This window comes from Plasmodium vinckei (assembly GCF_900681995.1).
Source record: "Plasmodium vinckei vinckei genome assembly, chromosome: PVVCY_08".
Lineage (NCBI taxonomy): Eukaryota > Apicomplexa > Aconoidasida > Haemosporida > Plasmodiidae > Plasmodium > Plasmodium vinckei.
Window position 1 is genome coordinate 1,151,538 of NC_051300.1, and position 18,794 is coordinate 1,170,331.

At 24.0% G+C, this 18,794-nt stretch overlaps 6 protein-coding genes across 6 annotated transcripts; 2 read left to right on the top strand and 4 right to left on the bottom strand.

Annotated features, from left to right (window-relative positions):
* Nucleotides 1-630: 630 nt before the first annotated feature.
* PVVCY_0803340 (U2 small nuclear ribonucleoprotein B'', putative) lies at nt 631-1,209 on the bottom strand (the record flags this gene model as incomplete). Its single annotated transcript, XM_037634275.1, has 1 exon — nt 631-1,209. The coding sequence occupies one exon, from the start codon at nt 1,207-1,209 to the stop codon at nt 631-633; it is 579 nt and encodes a 192-aa protein (XP_037490388.1).
* A 116-nt stretch (nt 1,210-1,325) lies between these two features.
* On the bottom strand, nt 1,326-1,544 carry PVVCY_0803350 (protein kish, putative; the record flags this gene model as incomplete). Its single annotated transcript, XM_037634276.1, has 1 exon — nt 1,326-1,544. The coding sequence occupies one exon, from the start codon at nt 1,542-1,544 to the stop codon at nt 1,326-1,328; it is 219 nt and encodes a 72-aa protein (XP_037490389.1).
* A 1,298-nt stretch (nt 1,545-2,842) lies between these two features.
* Nucleotides 2,843-6,328, bottom strand: PVVCY_0803360 (vacuolar protein sorting-associated protein 33, putative; the record flags this gene model as incomplete). Its single annotated transcript, XM_008627136.2, has 1 exon — nt 2,843-6,328. The coding sequence occupies one exon, from the start codon at nt 6,326-6,328 to the stop codon at nt 2,843-2,845; it is 3,486 nt and encodes a 1,161-aa protein (XP_008625358.2).
* A 1,057-nt stretch (nt 6,329-7,385) lies between these two features.
* Nucleotides 7,386-8,111, top strand: PVVCY_0803370 (phosphatidylinositol N-acetylglucosaminyltransferase subunit P, putative; the record flags this gene model as incomplete). The annotated part of the gene is made up of 4 exons (XM_037634277.1): nt 7,386-7,449; nt 7,590-7,659; nt 7,753-7,871; nt 7,996-8,111. The coding sequence occupies 4 exons, from the start codon at nt 7,386-7,388 to the stop codon at nt 8,109-8,111; spliced, it is 369 nt and encodes a 122-aa protein (XP_037490390.1).
* An 875-nt stretch (nt 8,112-8,986) lies between these two features.
* On the top strand, nt 8,987-11,400 carry PVVCY_0803380 (conserved Plasmodium protein, unknown function; the record flags this gene model as incomplete). Its single annotated transcript, XM_008627138.2, has 3 exons — nt 8,987-9,059; nt 9,154-9,371; nt 9,499-11,400. 3 exons carry the CDS (start codon nt 8,987-8,989, stop codon nt 11,398-11,400), a joined length of 2,193 nt encoding a protein of 730 aa, XP_008625360.2.
* Nucleotides 11,401-12,488: 1,088 nt separating this feature from the next.
* PVVCY_0803390 (cytoadherence linked asexual protein 9, putative) lies at nt 12,489-17,381 on the bottom strand (the record flags this gene model as incomplete). Its single annotated transcript, XM_008627139.1, has 9 exons — nt 12,489-13,808; nt 13,903-14,669; nt 14,770-14,928; nt 15,039-15,224; nt 15,348-15,473; nt 15,587-15,649; nt 15,747-15,800; nt 15,902-16,501; nt 16,604-17,381. 9 exons carry the CDS (start codon nt 17,379-17,381, stop codon nt 12,489-12,491), a joined length of 4,053 nt encoding a protein of 1,350 aa, XP_008625361.1.
* Nucleotides 17,382-18,794: the final 1,413 nt, after the last annotated feature.

Below are 18,794 nucleotides of genomic sequence, written 5' to 3' on the forward strand. Positions count from 1 at the left end.
ACTTTGGCTATTTTCCTATTCAATTTAAAAGCTAACAAATTTTCGTAAAATTTGTTAATACTGGTATATAATGGACAAAATTTAACATGTATGTTCAGAAAATTTTTGTCGTTATGGAATAGTATTAAATGAATTTCTTTTTGGTTATATAAAATATTAAGAAAAAAGTTGAAAGTAGGAAAGAATAAAAATGAGAAAAATATAAAAAAGAATGAAGGTTGTTTGGTTTTCATTCATTTCATGTTTTTTTATATTATTAATTTTTTTTAAATATATTTATATATCTTTTTTGGTTGGAGTAATTTAAAAACATGTAACCCAATTTAAACGACATAAAAAAGATAGAAAAAATGACAAAAGTTTGTAAATTTTTAGATAAAAATAAATATATGGATAGATAAATGAATGTAGATTTTTTTTCTTTGCGTGTGCATTTTTATATAAATAGACAAATAAGCATGAATAATGTATATAGATTAAAAAGGTGATTAACATTCATGAAAATATAATAACATGGCCAGTTAATATATATTTGAATCAGTACACACACACAAAATATACACCTTTGTATTGTGTTTCCTTTTGTGAAGCGTTTTTTTCTGTACATGGTAGCTTGAAAAAAAAAAAAAATTAATTCGACCATGATATTTTCATAGGATGTTCTGGTGTAATCTTAAAACTTTGCAAACCATTCATAGCAACTTCGCCATTTTGATAAGAATTAAAATCAATAAAAGCTACATTTCTTCCTGGTATATATCTAACTTCCGAAAATCCAGGATATTGATTAAATAGAATTTCTAGAGCATTTTTATTAATTTCATCAGGTAAATTCTGAACAAATAAGGTAAATTGATTTATTTTATTTTCATAATTATTAGCTGATTTATAATTTTTAATTGGATTATATGTTCCATCCAATTTTTCAATTATTCTTGATTTCGTTTTTGCATAATTAATATTTATATTTTTATTTAAGAAGGGTTTTCCTTTTAAATTTTTATAAGCTAAGGTTGATGATGCTATATTGCTAAAAATAACAAATGCTTGCCCTCTTAATTTATTTGATTTTTTAATAACTACATCCAATACATTTCCATATGGACAAAAAAATTCATATAGTAAATATTTCAAATCATTTACATTTATTTTCTCTTCTAAATTGTTTATATATAAAGTTTGGTTGGGTGGTATATCAAAATCATCCATTTTCTCGAAGGAAGGATTAGGATAATAATAAAAGGTTAAGCAATTATAAATTTATAAGCATTCATATATTGCTTGTACATGTATATATGATAATATTACGACACTGTTTACCAATTTTAACGTGCGAATATGTTAAAAAATGCTAATATGATACAGGAGATTGATACGTAAATTGATAAACGATCTCCTATAATTGCAAACTTCCCTAATGTACCTAAAAAACCGTTTTTTTTATTGTCAAAAACGTTTGGGAATCTTGGCTTTAAGTAAGTACATGTACATATACATAATATGATAACAGTTACCATAGAATCTAAATTAAATAACGCTGACATTCTTCCCTCTTTTATTTTTTTATTTTGGGGTTTATATATATTATTATTTTTTTCTCGATTTATTAGTTATTAGTGTTTCACTTGTTTGTTGCTCTTCTTTCGCTCTTCCCTTTTCTTTTTTTTACATCAAAAATAAATATTTTTGAAAGCGGTGAGAGAATTCAATTTATTCATTATATATCAACTTTACGATATATATATTTGTAAAAATAAAAAAGAAATTAGCAGAATGTTTATTTGAATATTTATTATTTTATTAAAAAAAAATATATACATAAATATATATATAATTTACCCATTTGCGAAAAAAAATACTGTAAATGCGATGGAAACGATACCTTCAAATAAATGTATATAAAATCGGTTTCAATATGCATGTACATATATATAAAAAATAGCTAAACCAATTTGTTGTAAAAAATTATTATCTTATAAAATACTATTACAATTGTATTTCATTTCGCATTGTTATTATTATTACTATATTATTTTGGAACTATACATTTTTATGAATATCTATATTACATATTTATTTTTTCAGGGTGTAGAGGAGGGGTATGATAAAAAGTTCATTTATTTGAAAACTTGTAGATTGAAAAAATGTGTTGTAAATTAATTCGGATTTAAAATAAAAAATTTGAAATAAATAAAGGGGTTTATAAATTTTTCATAAAATATCGCATATTTTTCATAGTGGGCATATTACAATTTCTTTGAATTGTGTCAAGTATAAAATAGAAATTGGGCTGTTTTAAATAAACAATTTTATATTTTTAATTATTTAAAAATAGTTTATTACACTTTGTTTAAGATAAGGAAATGGATATGCAAAAGTTAAATAGGAAAATGTTATATTAATTGTGTGGAAAAAACAGACAAAAAAAAATATATTAATTATGATCATAAAAATGGACACCAAAAATTAGAAAATGTAGATTTATCTGTGTAACATTCCACTAACTACGTTTCGTATCTTTTTTCAAAAGCTAAATTAATAAGATTAAGCGTGTAACAAATTTTAATAAAAAGTATGAACATGTCAGAATATTTGCATAAAATCTGAAAATATTTTATGAACATGTTTAAAATAATATATCGATTTAAACATATCTATAAATTTGGTAGCTAGTAATATAATAAAAAAAAAATGAAAATATTATACTTGTTATTTTTTTTAATTATTAAATATATATCGATTTTGTGAATAAATTATATAGTTTGAAGCGGTTTTCGCAATTAAATGATGATATAAAAATATTTTTTATGGTGAATAATAATTTCTTTACTTTCTTATCAAGCTAATTGGCCATTGAGTCGATTATCCTTTTTGAACTAATAATTTCAGTTGTAAAAATTAAATAATTATAATTTTCGTTAGTCTGATTTAATTTCCTAATGGATGCAATTTCAGCATATGAAATACCACCAACATAAAAAAGGATAACAAATTTTTTATTTTTTTTGGAAATAATATCGTAATTTTGTTTACTAGTATTACTTTGTATACTATCTTTGTCACTACTGTGATTTGATATGGTAACTTCAGAACTACTAGTATCGTCTGTATCGGTATGACTTTTTGGATTAGTGGGTTTGGTAATATTGCTAGGGGTATCACTAGAGGTGCCGCTATATGATTCAGTAGAACTTTCAATGCTCATATGGCTAGATTCAGCAGGGTCATCATTGTTATTTACCTGAACATGTTCATATCCTACAGCATTTTGTATTATATCAAAAGTTGGACCATTTATAAGACTAAAAACTTCAGGGAAAACTTGCATATTATTTTTAAAAACACCAATATACTCAATTAATCGAGTTGATAAAGGGGCATAGCCATTACATACATAGGATATATCATTTTCATCACTTGATAAAAGATTAAAATGGTTTTTTAAAGTATTCCATATAAATTTTTGTCTAGGTTGATATCTTACAATATTAGAAATATGTAACTTATTTAATCTGGTTAATTCATTTATACCATATTGTTCAATAATATCTTTTTTTAATTCATTAATGTAAGTATCATTAAATCCATTAGTTATGACAGAGAAGAGAGATACTAATCTATAAATTTCATATACGTTTTCTCCAGTATATATTAATGTTTGTATTTGTTTTACAATATTTGATAAGATAGTTTTATTTGTATTAGTATTTAATTGAATAATTTCATCTTCTAATTTTAATTTATTAAAAGTATGTTCTGTTTTTATTTCGTTTAAAATATATGATGCAATATTTACATGTCTAGATAAAGAATTATGTTCATAATGTTTTTCTTTAAATTTGACCATAAATTTATTTATTTGTCCTATATCTTTTAATGAATCTTTTTCTTTATAAGTTTGTTGTATATCACTAGCTTTTTTGTGTAAAAATACCCCTACTTCATTTTGATTTAAATCTTTTATATCATTGTATAATACATCTATTGAACTATTTAATTTGACTCTAATTTTTTTATTGTTTAGATCGTTAGATGTATATCCTTTATGGGTTTTATTTTTTGAATTTTCTGGATCTGTTTTGTTTGCACCTTCATTAAATATGATATATCTTGGTATCTCTATTTGTAAATTTTCAATACAAAATATATGATCAATTAGACCTTCATAAGTGAAAGGGGTACAAAAGGGAGTGACCATATCAATTCTTCGATCGATAATGATACATGAATCTACTTTTGTACATGCATTTAATAAAAATAGAAAGCTATTTATTCCAATTTTTTCTAATAAATAGTTTTTTTCTTTTTTTTCTTGTTTTTCTGTTTCTTCTTTATCTTTTTTATTCATAAGGAATTTACTATTATCAAACTCGGTCATGAAATTAGGTATACCTGTTCCATAAGCAATTTTTTTATTAATTTTTTTTTTTGTTTTTTTTGGATTTCGCATTTTATTTTTTTGTGAATAATCATGTTTTTGATCATTGTCTGAATTATTTTGTCTATCTTTATCATGTTGATTTTTCAGTTTGTTTACTTTTTTTTTTACAACTTTATTATCAATATTATTAGAACAATTTTTATTGTCTTCCCTAAAATTATTTCCATTAATATTATGATCTGATTCATCTGAAAATGTTTGATTAATTTTATTTGAATCGACATTATTTTTATTGGTACTATTGTTATCACTATTATTTATATGTTCTTCCTTGCTCATAATTTTAGAATTTTGTTGATAAGTATTTTTTATTTCTTTTATATTTTCATTATTGTTATAATTTTCTGAATTTACTTTATCAGGTTCTTGATGTACATCATTTGAATTATCACTACTTTCATCAGTTTCAAAATTTAAAATTCTTTGTGAATGATATTTACTCATATCATCAAAATCAAAATCGTCATTTATAGGATTAGAATAATTATTTGTATTTTTATCAAGAGTGTTAGTAGACTTGTTTGTTTTAATTTCTTTGAAGTTGTCAGATTGTTTTGTATCTTTTTCGAATCCTTTATTAGAATAGTTTAATGCACTTTGGCTTCTTCGAAAATTCAAAGCATCATCACTAGCTTGTTCATTATCGCTATCTTTTTTGTTTTCAATTTTTATACAATTGTTATTTGGATTTGTTGTTTCACGTGTATTTGAAAAATGATTATTTTCTATATGTTCTCTTTTATATGTGGATATATTTGAGGTAAGTTTATTTCGATATTTTTTATCAGCCATTTGTGGAATAATATGAGGATCATCTTCTTCGTTTCGGTTAATGCATTGAATGGGTTCTGAATTTTCTAAATTAGATGTAAAATTGGAATTGTCATTTTGATTATCCATATTTGTGCTGCTAAGGTCACTAGGTGATTCATTGGTATCTAAAATTGAGTTATCATCTTCATCAGATGAATAATTTTTTGGTGTTCCATATTTTTTAATATCATTTTTTTCATTATGATCATGATATGTGTAACTATTATTGCTAGTGTGAGATGATCGTTTTTTTTTTTTTTTTTTTTTAACATTTTCGGATATAAAAAATTTATGTAAAGCATATTTGATAGGTACAACAGAAGGTTCTTTTGAATTTTTGAGACTTGTTAAGTCTTGTAAACTTTGAATATTAGTTAAAAGTTGTAATAAATTATCTTGGGAATCATTGGGAGTTTGTATATTAAAATTATTAGCAACAATTTCTTTTCTTAATTGCATTAATTGTTCAGAAATAAAATGGGAAGCATGTCCTAGGGATTTAATATTTCTAAATACTCCATTGAAAATATATTGAAGAAACATTAAAGCATATGAGCAAAAGATAAGATTACTAAAATCATTATCTACATAATAATCTTTAAAAAGGTTTTTAATTTCTAAACTAAATACATCATTATATAAAGGGAAAAAATATAAAGGATAGATAATAATTTTGATAGTAAGTTCTAAAACATTATGTTTATAAATTTCTTGCTCACACATATGTGTCATATAAGGGATAAAAATAAATAGATAGTTTTTATTGGTTGTTTTGATTTTTTCTATATTTTCAATTATTTTAAATACTTGTTCGATTTCATAAAAATGTGGACGTAAAAAAAATATAATATTATTTGATATATTTGCTTTGTTGGATATTGGATTTATTTCATCGGTCATGTAAAAAAAAACATTATCAATTTTTTCATTTTTTATATCTTGTTCTGTTAGTAATAAATTAATAATAATATGAAGTGAATTTTCAAAAAATAAAGATTTTCTTCCATTGTATTTTTTTAGTATGGTTAGCAACTGCAATCTTTCTTGATCTCTTAATTCGTTTAGAGATTCCATTTTTTCACAACTTTTGTTTTATTTTAAGATGAATTATGTAAACTTATTTATTTCTACATATATATATATACATAGAAATCACAAACTGTTTTTATATTAAGTATGTGGTAGGTTTATAGTTTCCCTCCCTTTTAAGAATGTATATGTGTGTTTTTTTTGTTTATTTAAAAAAATAATTTCATTTTTGGGTATACTACATTATGATAAAGATACTTCTCTTTAGTAACTTCAGGGTAAGGTCAGTCAACTTCTTTACGTTTTTCAGTGGAAGGGTATCAAATAAAATATCATCAAGTTAGAGTTGTAAATATGCATTCAAGCATTATCGTTATTGTGTTAGTTTTATATCAAACCGTAATCAAATTTTTATAATTCGAAACGTTTTATTTAGTATAATATTTTTAAGTGTTTAGCTAACTAATTAAAGGTAACAAATAAAAAAGAAACAGAAAATATAATAAATAAAAAGAATGAAGAATAGAAAAATGAAAGTCAAATGCCACAAAAAACTCTGAATTCGTAGAAAAAATAAATGGAATATATTTATTCTTATTTAATTACGGAAGATCAAAATGGTGAAAAAATAAAAATAATTAAAAAAGATTAAAAAAGTGAAAAAAAAATAGGGTTAACATATTTTGAAGAAATTGTGAGGAAGCACGCCGTTAATCAGAAAAAAAATAAAAAAAAAATGGAAAAAAAAATGGAAAAAAAAGATGAAAAAAAAAAAAAAAATAATGTGCTTTGTATTTTTCCAATGAATATATCCCGTTTATTAGTACACCCTTTATGTATGCTTATTTTCATACATTAGTTTAAGTTTTATTTATTTTTTAAAATAAATTTTTTATGTGTAATGGGATAATTTTATTAAGTTAATTTTTATAAAATTTATCAAATTAATTTATATTGTTGCAAATAAGATGATTAAGTCGTGTAGTTATTTCATGTTGGGTCATAAATATATAACACAAAGAAATATCAGTATATGCAAGATTATTATATAGTATAGCAGTATTAGTATTGATAAACTAATTTATATTTTCAGCTTGCTTATATGATGAAGTCAATATGGGAAGGATATGCCTTTTTCATTTTGTGTTTATCTCAGGTTTTATGGGGTAATAAATAAAGGGGAAAAAAAAAGAAAGAGAGACAAACAAGTTGAATATACTAATTTAGATTAAGAAAATCGTAAGTTGTCTTTATATTTGTAAAGTTTATAATATTTTATATATTTTTTTTTTATAATTTTATGCAGCATCGTACTTAGTATGGGCATTTGTATTTGACGATTTTTTGAGTATATTGCATTTTCCATTCCCATCTAAGTAATTTTAAAATAAAACAAATAAAATGAGGGGATTATATAATTAGCTACCTATTTATATGTACATATTTATATATGCTTATTAACTTTGTAGATATTGGGCAGCTATTATTCCTTGTTCTATTGTATTTACGGTAGAGTTTATTTTTTTATTTACCGTCTTACATTCATTATTGAAAACAGAGCCGTCAAATTCGATTCACCTGGTTGAAGGTACATGCTTTTGCAATATGTTAAAGAGTGATGAGCGGAATAGGATTGCTAATGTTTGCCTATTTACATTGTTTACATTTAGATTGATGCATATTTACGTGGTTATTTTTTTTATTTTTTTTAGATGACTATTCAGTTTTTCAGACTAAAATTACAAAAGAATCGACAAATTACATGAACGATATAGAGATCGAGAAAATTAACAAACTATTATATGATACAAGTTTATATATTGATTAGATATATTTTTTTCTATTTATTTATATAATCGGTTGAATCAATATAATTATTATTTTTTGGTTGTGGCTCTCATTTTTTTATGTATGTTTTATAAGTAAAAAATATTTAATAAAAAATGTATAAGTATTAAAATTAAATATGAAAATTTTTTATAAATAATATATTTTTCTTGAAAAAATAAATAATTAAATTTAATAAATATATTATAAAATAATATAATTAATATATACATATGAATAGTAGAATTACATGTCATAATATTGCATACGTATGTCTTATTAGAATATGTATTTTTGCAACGGCAACTATAAAAAAGTCATAATGTTTTTTTTAGAATAAAAAACAAATAAAAATGTATTTATTTCATGATTTATATAGAATAATATGTATTCATTTTTTTAATAATTTTTTTTAATTTAAAAAAATAATTTTTATGAATTATTGTTTATATTAATTAGATTAAAAAAGATAAAAGAAAATACCAATTTTATTATAAAAATATTGAAAAAAATAAAATTGATAAAATTGATAAAATTGATATTAATTAAAATGTCGTTTCAGAAAAAAATATTACAACATCTAAGTTTTATAGAGAAAAAAAATATAATAAAAAAATACAAAAATAATTGAATAAATAAAAAAAAAACATAATAATTCATATTAATCATTTAGGATATATATTTGTATAGTCCTAATATACTATCCATTCTTAATTAAAAATATATATAATTTATATTGACATGATATAATATATATTTATATATAGCCAAATGTCGATATTAATATTTGTTTCTTGTTTTTATAATAAATATAAATAATTATCTATAGACAAAATATAGAAAAAAAAATAAAATAATAAAGCGTAATAACAAAAGATGGATGCAATGCCAAATAATAATGGGAATGGAAATGTACAATTAAGAAATAATCAAGATGTTCATACTATTGGTATAAATAATTGATAAAAAATTTCATATTTTTATTTATGCATATTATTATATTTTCTTTGTTTTATATTTATAATTTGATTTCCATTTCATAGGTGATATAAATTCTAATATCAATATGCCTTTAAATAATTCAAGACCAATTAATAATAATGAAAGGTTTAATAATGGAACAAATATAAATAATCAAACTTCTGAAAATATGCGTTTAGAAGAAGCCCCACCTAACACGCCAACTACGCCGACCACTAGAAACAATGGTCGCCCCAGTACTTTTTCATTACTCTCAATGATAGCTGGGATAATCTTAAATGTAAGTAGAAATTCGATATCTCATTTTTTCCTTTGCCATTTTTCCTTTGCTCATTTTTCTTTTTTATTTTTCCTTTGCTCATTTTTCCTTTGCTCATTTTTCTTTTTTATTTTTCCTTTTTAAACAGCAACTGACGGGATATCGATCCCCTAATGTACCAAGTTACATCCTGAATAACAACCTGAATTTCCCAACTCGTATTAATATGGGTTATAATGCTATAAGAGGATTAACTGAAAATAATACGTTAGGAATGAATCAAAGGCATGTAACCGAAACACCAAATTTGCCTTATCCGGTTGAAATTCAAAACAATAATGAATCAGAATCCTCTAATGTACTTAATTGTGGAAATGAGAGAAGCAATAATGATTCATCTGGAACTGCAACTGGAACTGAAACTACAACTGGAACTGCAACTGGAACTGTATCGGGAACTGAAACTGGAACTGCATCGGGAACTGCATCTGAAAATTTGTCGAGAAATGCAACTGAGAATTCCGAAGAAATGCCAATAAACCGCTTACCTATTTCAGATAGGGAATACATACTTACGTTAGAAAACAATTTGGGTTTTGCAAACCAATTAAATCAAACAAATTTACGTGGTGCTAGTACATTTGTTAATCAAGAGAGTTGTGGTGGGGATAACGGGTTCTCAGAGTTGAGTCGCATTTTGGAGGGTGACTATGCTTATAATCATGATACAGATCGTTTTGAATATATCCATCCACCAGAATATAGTGATATAGAGTTAACACCAATAAGTTCTTTAACATTATCGAGAAATTTATATGATGATTATGATAGTGCAATATTTGCTGATAAATATTTGATCGAGCATAGAGGAACTTTAAATGATCCATCGGATTCAGATGAATATGATGCTGAAGAATATGAACTGATGCAAGCACGAAGAAATGTAAATACAAATCGTGTGCCTATTGCTGATGTATATGGAAGAGCTAGATTTACTTTTCACGATCAAATAAGTAATAATATGTCACGTAGTTACTCTGATATTTATGACGATGATTTATTTTTTCATTACGATAGAGAATATGATACAAGAGATGGAACTATAACTAGTAATCGATACGGTTATATTAATCGAAATTATGGAAATAACATCTATGACGATGAAGACGAAGATGAAGATGATGGTAATGACCTTTATAACATTTTACAATTTTCTTATCCAAGAGGTGGTAATTCAGCATATAGGAGTAATCGTGCATATTCTTTAAACGATGCTTTGGATTATGATAGTATGTATGACGATTATGATGATGATGGTATGTATCTATCAGGTAATTCATATCCATCACGTTCTATGAGTTATGAAACCCTTTATAGAAATAGTATGGTTTTGAGACGTTCACCAACTGAAGAATTAACTTCTGATGATACTACTCAAGATAACTTGCCTCTCAATAATTCATCATCAACCAATACACCATTAAATAATAGTGATGTTAATAATGATACTCCAGTAAATGATGATTTATTTGATGAAATAAATTTAGATGATGAACCTACGGATACTTTAAATTTTGGTGAATTAAGATTTGATGATACTACTATTAATGGAACTTCATTTAATAATGATATTTTTCCTCGAGATTCGTTAAGAGATTTATCTTATGATACTTTAAAACCTATAGATATGTATTCTAACGAAGATTCAAGTGATGATGAAGAAGAAGTTGGTCCTAGTACATCTGCATCTACTTCTAAAGATTTATATGGCAGTGATGATAAATATAGATTGGAAATCCAGGGTTTACTTGATGATCACCTTAATTCACAATACTCAGATGATGAAACTGATGAATTAGAGTATTTTGACACAATTTCAAATTTTGATTATAATACTGATGAGGAATATTTTTCATCTGTTGAAGATCATGAAGATGATGACGACGAAGAATTAGAACTCATTCCATCTTGTTCGAGTTCAACATCAAGACGTCGTCGTAGAGCCAATGGTGGCAGTTCCTTAGCTAAAGAAAGACATAGAGAAGCATAATCGTATGCAAGAGAAAGGGGAAGATCTTCATATCTATATGACGACGAAGATTATGATGATTAAGGAGTTTGATGAATTAAAGATGGTTAGAACCCACCAAATGAAAGAGGTTCAACTTCATGATGAGTTACATCATGTATGTACATAAAATATAATTAAAATTTTTTATATCTGACATAAAAAAATATCAATATTAAATATGTGTGATATTTTTAGATTGTATATAAAATATATATACTATTTGTATTTGCTTTCTTAAGGATATACCAAAATTGGCTATTGTTTTTTATATAAATGCCACAATTTATTATTTATAGTTTTTTTATTTATTTTTCATTTATTTTGGTATCATTCTTATGCATATTTCATCCGATTTTTACTTATAAATATATGATTTATTCAATTTTGTTTTTGAAATTTATTTCTAATTAACATTCACAATTAAATTAAATTTTTTAAAATTGAAATACCTAAACTGGTAAGGTGTTTATATACACACTTGATTATCGGGATTGTATAGTAAAAAGACAAAGATAAAAATAGATATGTTGAAATATACATATAGTATATTTCAAAATATAAAGAAGTTGGTGTTAGTAGTTATGGGGTTGTAAAAAAATACAAAAAAATATAAATGAACATTGAAAATAATTTTCCAAACAAATATATAAATTAAAAAAATGTTTAATTTATATTAAAATGGAGAAAAAATATTTCATGAAGAAAAAATAGAGATCATAAATAAGCAGATGAAAAAGATGAAAAAAAAATGGATGCCTAAAGGCAAAAATAAAGCAAATAAATCGTTCTTTAGTTTTTGATATCCATACCCTCATATTGTTTAGATATGTTTTACAACAGATTATGAAATTTTAATTGAATATGTAAATATATTGATAAAATATATGATGGATATAATATGAGGAAAAGAGATGGATAATTTTGAAAAAAAAAAAAAAAAAAAAACGATAAATGCTTATTGAATTAGTTTTCATTAACAGAAACAAATATTTTGAATAATTTAAAAATGGGATTGAAAATATATAGATGTGTAGAAAGATAGATATAAATTTTAAAATGTTTGAAAATTATCGATCAGATTTATGGCCATTTAAGTTACATGCTTGAACTATATCATCATTAATATCGACGTCGTTTTGATTAAGGTTTACATCAATTTCATAATTTATAATATGTTTATCATTTAAAAATAGCTCATTGTCATCTAAATTTTCAAACCGTAAATGGTCATCTTTGTAAAAAAATGTTATTCCATATTGTGTTTCTCCAATATCAATGGGTTCAATTAAATCTGCAATTTTTTGTGTCGGTTCACAATATATATTATTATTACAATGTTGTTTAGCTGCAATTCTGGATTCGATAATATCTCTATAGTATCCTTCTTTTTGTGTCTCTTCATAAATTTTTGAAATAGCTTTTAAAAAAACATCAATTGAACATTTATTAACCATGGATCTAAAATATGCATTAACATATGTTTCTACAACTGTTATAAATCTATCAAATACACGGCTTGATAATCGGGATAAAAATAAAGAATAGTCAAAGAAACAGTAATATACACTTAATGCAAATAAAAATGATTTTAAAGAAAGACTATGAGCAGTAGCAAAAAATGCTTGAAAGTCAAAATAAAATGCGCTTGGTTTATTATCCTTTTTATACGTTTCCATCCAGTCGGTTTGTTTTTGTAATTCATCAATTAAATTATTTGGGAAAAAATATATGTGTCTATATAGAAGATTACCAGACAAATATCCAGATTTATAAAGAAGTGTAGGGACAATCAGTCCATTATTTACTGCACGATCCTTAAATGCTTGAAATCTGGTTCGAGTTGGATTATTAACTTCACTACTAATTTTCAAATAGTAACCAAATAAAATAAAAGGTACAAATTTTCTATCAATAAACTCGGAAAGTTTTTTGAAGGAATAAAAGTTAGCACCCGTTATAGCTTGATACTCACATAGCATACTTAAATTATTTAAATTATAAATAGCAAACAATTCTGATGATAGTCTAAACATATTAGCTAAAATAAATGTTTTACCATACTTTATTTGTGCTGCTGGTTTTTTTATATATAAAGGGAAAAATACATTTAATAGACTATCAATCATACTGCCATTATATAAATATTCAAATCTTAACTGTGGTTCTTCATGTACAATCATACGTAGCATATTTGCTTTTCCATATATTGCATCAAGTCTATCTACATGCTTACTTATTTTAATAACAAACATGATATGGAATATTGAAAACAATGTTTTCTCGAAAAAACGAGATGCCAATGATTCGTGGATTTCTTGGTGCCTCTCTTCTTTTGATAATCTGGAGTAGTTGGGTCGGACGTTGAAGAAGAAGATGTTGTTCATGCTCTGGAAAGGAATAAAAAAAATAAGAAGAAGGATAAGCAAAATAAGAAAAAAAATTGATAAAGTGAAAAAAATTGACGATGTGAGGTTGACTTACCACTGAATCATTTCGACGATGGGAAAAGAAGCTTTGTTGAACTTTTTTGAATAGTAGTCGAACCGTTTGCATAAAAGATATTTCATTAAAAACATTTTTGTTGGCAGAATAAATGTCGTATAATTCTTCAACGATCTCTCTTAGAAGTTTTTTGTTTATAGTATATCCATATATTACACCAAATTTGTAAAAGTTAATTTGATTTCCCCATAGACCATGCAAATAATATAATGCTCTATCCCCTACCATTTGTATTTTGGGAGTTGACGATAAAAATTTATTGTTTATCAAAACATCCCCAGTGAAAAATATTTTATCAAAATTGTTCATATAAAGTTCATAGGAATCTCTCATTAACATAATTTTGTTACTTATGTTGAATGTGTCATGATATTTAAATAAATTTATAACATGTTTTTGATTAAAGTATTGAGTATATGAATCGCTAATAATTTTTTTCATAAAAAGAGTCCACATTTTTAATTTGGATGCTAAAAATTCATTCCTTTGACGTTTCTTTGGTAAATCAAATCGACCATTACTATCATCATAATTGACCATAGTAAATCCTGTTAAATAATTCATAAACCAATCTTTAAATTTATCCTCAATAAGCATTGTTAAACCATATGGGTGAGTACTTCTTAGGGGTGTTTCATTTAGATAATAAAAAAAGTCAAGTTGTAATATTGAATTGATATGCATAACAAATCGTATGCTATTTTTCATTTTTTCTATAGTTTCTTTTTTTACTCTACTTTCTAATTCTGTAAGTGGGTAAAAGAATGAATATAAAAAATGAGACAAATTTTGTACAGAAAAAAGACAGAGATGTTATTTTGTCGCTTTACAATTTTTGTAACTTACCGCCTAACAAAGATGCAGACTTAGTTTTTCGAACATAATGAATGATAAACTTTTTTAAATATGATGGATACCAATGGAATGTTATTATATTTCTTTTGGGTTTATTTTCAATGTGCAGGTTTAGAAACATGGCATTCGATATTGTATTATTGTGTATATCTGAAAGGGGAAGGGAAATATGAGTATGTAGAGAAAGGATTACGATATTTGGCACTTTTATGATTTACACTTGTTAATTATTTAAAGAAAAAAACATTTTAGTAATTTACCTTGATATGTTGTCATTCTAAATAGGAAGAGGAAAGTAAACCAATTTAAATCATGCATTAAAAAATTATTATAACTTTCGTAAATGTGCATTTTATTTGACAAATTATTTAAAGCATTCACTTTCAAATTTTGTGTTATATAGTTGTAATATTTTTGTAACATAGAAACACCATTTTCAGTACGATCTGTAAGTGAAAAAAAGTTAGTAAATAATGTGATGAAATAGTGTAGAAAATATGGAATAAAGTAAAGAAGCTATTGTCAAGTTTGTGCTTCTTTTTAATTATTATGATATGTTTCAATATTACTATTTATATAGAATGCGGTTCCTTCACATATACTACACTGGGAAGTGTCATATGTTTTATTAGTAAACTCTTTTTTAACGTTACTGCTGAGAGAATGTGCTTTTCTATAATGGCATACCTTGTAACCTATAGAAAATAATGAATTATAATATAGTTTGATGAAAAATGAAAGGTTAAAATAAAATTTTAAAGCAAATATTTGCAATTTATTTCTTTAAATGTGTATTTGGTTGTCTTACATTTTACTAGATTGTCATAAAACTGCGATATATGACGATTTTCAATATAAGAAATTTGGATGGCTATAAAGGTGTGAAAAATGGGATATATGTGTGTATATATATTTTTTTTTATAATAAAATTTGGCGTTTTATTTTATGCCCAGCAATTTATGTTTACCATTATAGTATCCTGGCAAAAATAACGAGCTAACAAGCGCACTAGGATTTCCACCTAAAAAAATGAACATTTTTAAATAATAAAGAATTTGAAAAGAAAGGATAATTATGTATATACAAAGGGGGTAAAAAATAAGATTAAAATGTTTATATTACTTAAAATTCCGATTATATTAAAAATATGTACATAAATAATTTGGTCTGGATTAAACTCGTTATAATATTTTATAAAATAATAATAATTGGTATATACATTATATGGATTGTTTTTCTCATCTTTTTCTATGAGGTAATTATTAAAATTATAATTATTATCCACAAAATCATGATGTTTTTTGTCTTCACGCTTAAATTGTGGGCCTCTGTATATATTACATTCATTAGTTTTTTTACACATAAAGGTAAAAAATTTTTCTTTTAAATCATTCGTATCTAAAAATAATTGTATATTCAAATTTATAATGGAAGCCCTTTTAAATAATTCAACTTGATATATATTATATTGATGTATAAGAAATTCTAATACTGAACAATCTTGAGAAGCTGATCTAATTTGGCTTTTTGCTATACTATTTTTTTTATTAATGATCATTTTTTTGGTGTATGTATCATCACACATTAAATCTAAAGCCTTAAATCGATCGTCAGGTGTGTGTTGCAATATTGTTCCCCACGTGTAAAATTTTAACTCTCCATCGACAAAGTATTTATCGAAATGTTTGAGTGCCATCTTGAGTGTGATAAAATAGCCAAGCGCTGCGAAACAAGAAAGGGACAAAAATGAGCAAAGAGAAAAATAAAAAAAATGAAAAAGTGAGGAGATGTACAGCTGAAGAATGCGTAAAATTTATGGCGTACCTATATAATGGGTTCCTATATAATTATATATGCCGATGCCATAATGGTTAGATAGAACATCATGTTTTTTCATATATTCAATGTCGGGTTCATAAGAAAATAATAAGTCTTTGTAGTCAATATCATCCTCACTGATATCAGGATTTTCTGGAATTTGATTTTTGGCTTTGAGAATTTTTAATGAATATAACATATTTTCATAAGTTGTTTTTTTTAATTTCGATGTGACATAATTATTATTTTTATCTTTTTTACGATCATAAGTAAACATTTTATTTAATTCGAGTAAGGCTTCTTTGATGTCTTGAGTTTTTTTATATTGATTAATTGGTAGTAGCATAAATTTAACAATTTTTAATGTTCTTACAACTAGGACTTTATTTTTAATTTTATCTGATATCGAAGGATCATATTTTAAAGCCACTTGTTCCTTTAAAATGTGTTCATAATTTATTACATCTTCAACTGTAGCATCATGTTTTAATATAAGATATGGCTCATCCTTATTTGAAGTTTCATCTTCGATAATTATTTCTTTAAAATTATTATTAATATATTCATCTTTGACATTTTTTGTTTTTATTGGTAACTTGAACTCATCATGCTCTATTGTATATAATAGCATATCTTCCAATCTATTTAGCTCACTATGGAGCAAATCATTGTCGATGACCTTTTTTAATTCATTTTTATTATCCTCTACATTAAAGCAATAAATATTCTGAAAAAACAGTATTCCTATATATAATATCGATGATTGAATGAACCAATTAATCATCTTACTATATGGAATGCATTTTCTTATATTTTCTTTGAGAACACGATACAGAGCTTATTTAAAATATTTTTATTTCACACCTTATATTTTTTATATATGTGTGTATGCATATTATGTATAAATGATATTTGTTCTTTGTGTATTTTCTTTAATTATTTATATACCAATTTTTATGTGAACTAAAAAAATTGTATTATGTGTGTTTTAATAATAATAGTAATTTTGGTGTATAAAATAAATATGCAAATTTATGAATAGCTTGTTAAAACAAAATTAATAAGAAAAATATACAAAGAAAAATAACATGATTTGTGTTTAATAAAAAAAATATATGAACCGTACATAAATAATATGCATATTTTAATATATAACAAAAATGTGTAATAATATAAATAGTGAAATGTAAATTAAAATATAAACCCGTATAATATGTATATTTTTGAGATTAACATGGTTATATATATTTTATTCATATTATTTATAAATAGTTCTTTCCATTTTATGCTACTATATTTTTATATTATAATTATGTTTTAAAAAATTAGATCTGACAATACACACATTGTGCATAACAAATAAAAGTACATAAAAAGAAAAATATACCATAAAAATAATGAACCATTCTAAAAATATTAATTAGTTCAATGGATGGCAATAATATATTTACTCTCTTATTTTTTAAAAGTTAAAAAAGAATGTGCATTATCATTAGTGCGTATATTTTTATATATGACGATTAAAATAATATGCTAAATGAATTTACCTATAATTTTGTATTTAATTGTTTACTAATAAGAAAAAATATATTTAAAGGAGATATATAATTATACCTTTTATACGAAATTATAAAAACTAGTAAGTATATCATATGTATTATTTATAATTCTCTCAATGTATTAATATATATTTATATATATTATAATTAATTGGTATAATAATATGTCCATATTTTATAGCACAATTTTTTTTTTAATATTATCGACAAAAAAGAATGAAGAAATATACAACTATGGAAAAGTTCGAAAATATTTATGCAAGTTTCACGAATTATAATATAGTACATTTTTTGTGTGTAATTAATATATTAGTATTGTTCTTATTATTATCGGAAATATATATTTATTTTATTTTTCTCCATTCTTTTGAATATACAATTAATTCATTTAAACAAAATATGTTTGTTTGTATGGTTTTAATTTTATGACGAGCATTTACTAATTTTAAAATATCATTTTTATGTAAAAGGTGAAAAAATGTATGTTTATAAAATATGTCCTAGCAATATATATAAAATATTAATCCCATAATTAGCTATAAAAAAATTTTTCAACATTGTAAAATATGAGCTAAAGAAATATATAAGAATAGTAACAAAATAAATAATAAAAGTTTTTGGATTGTCTATATGTTCAT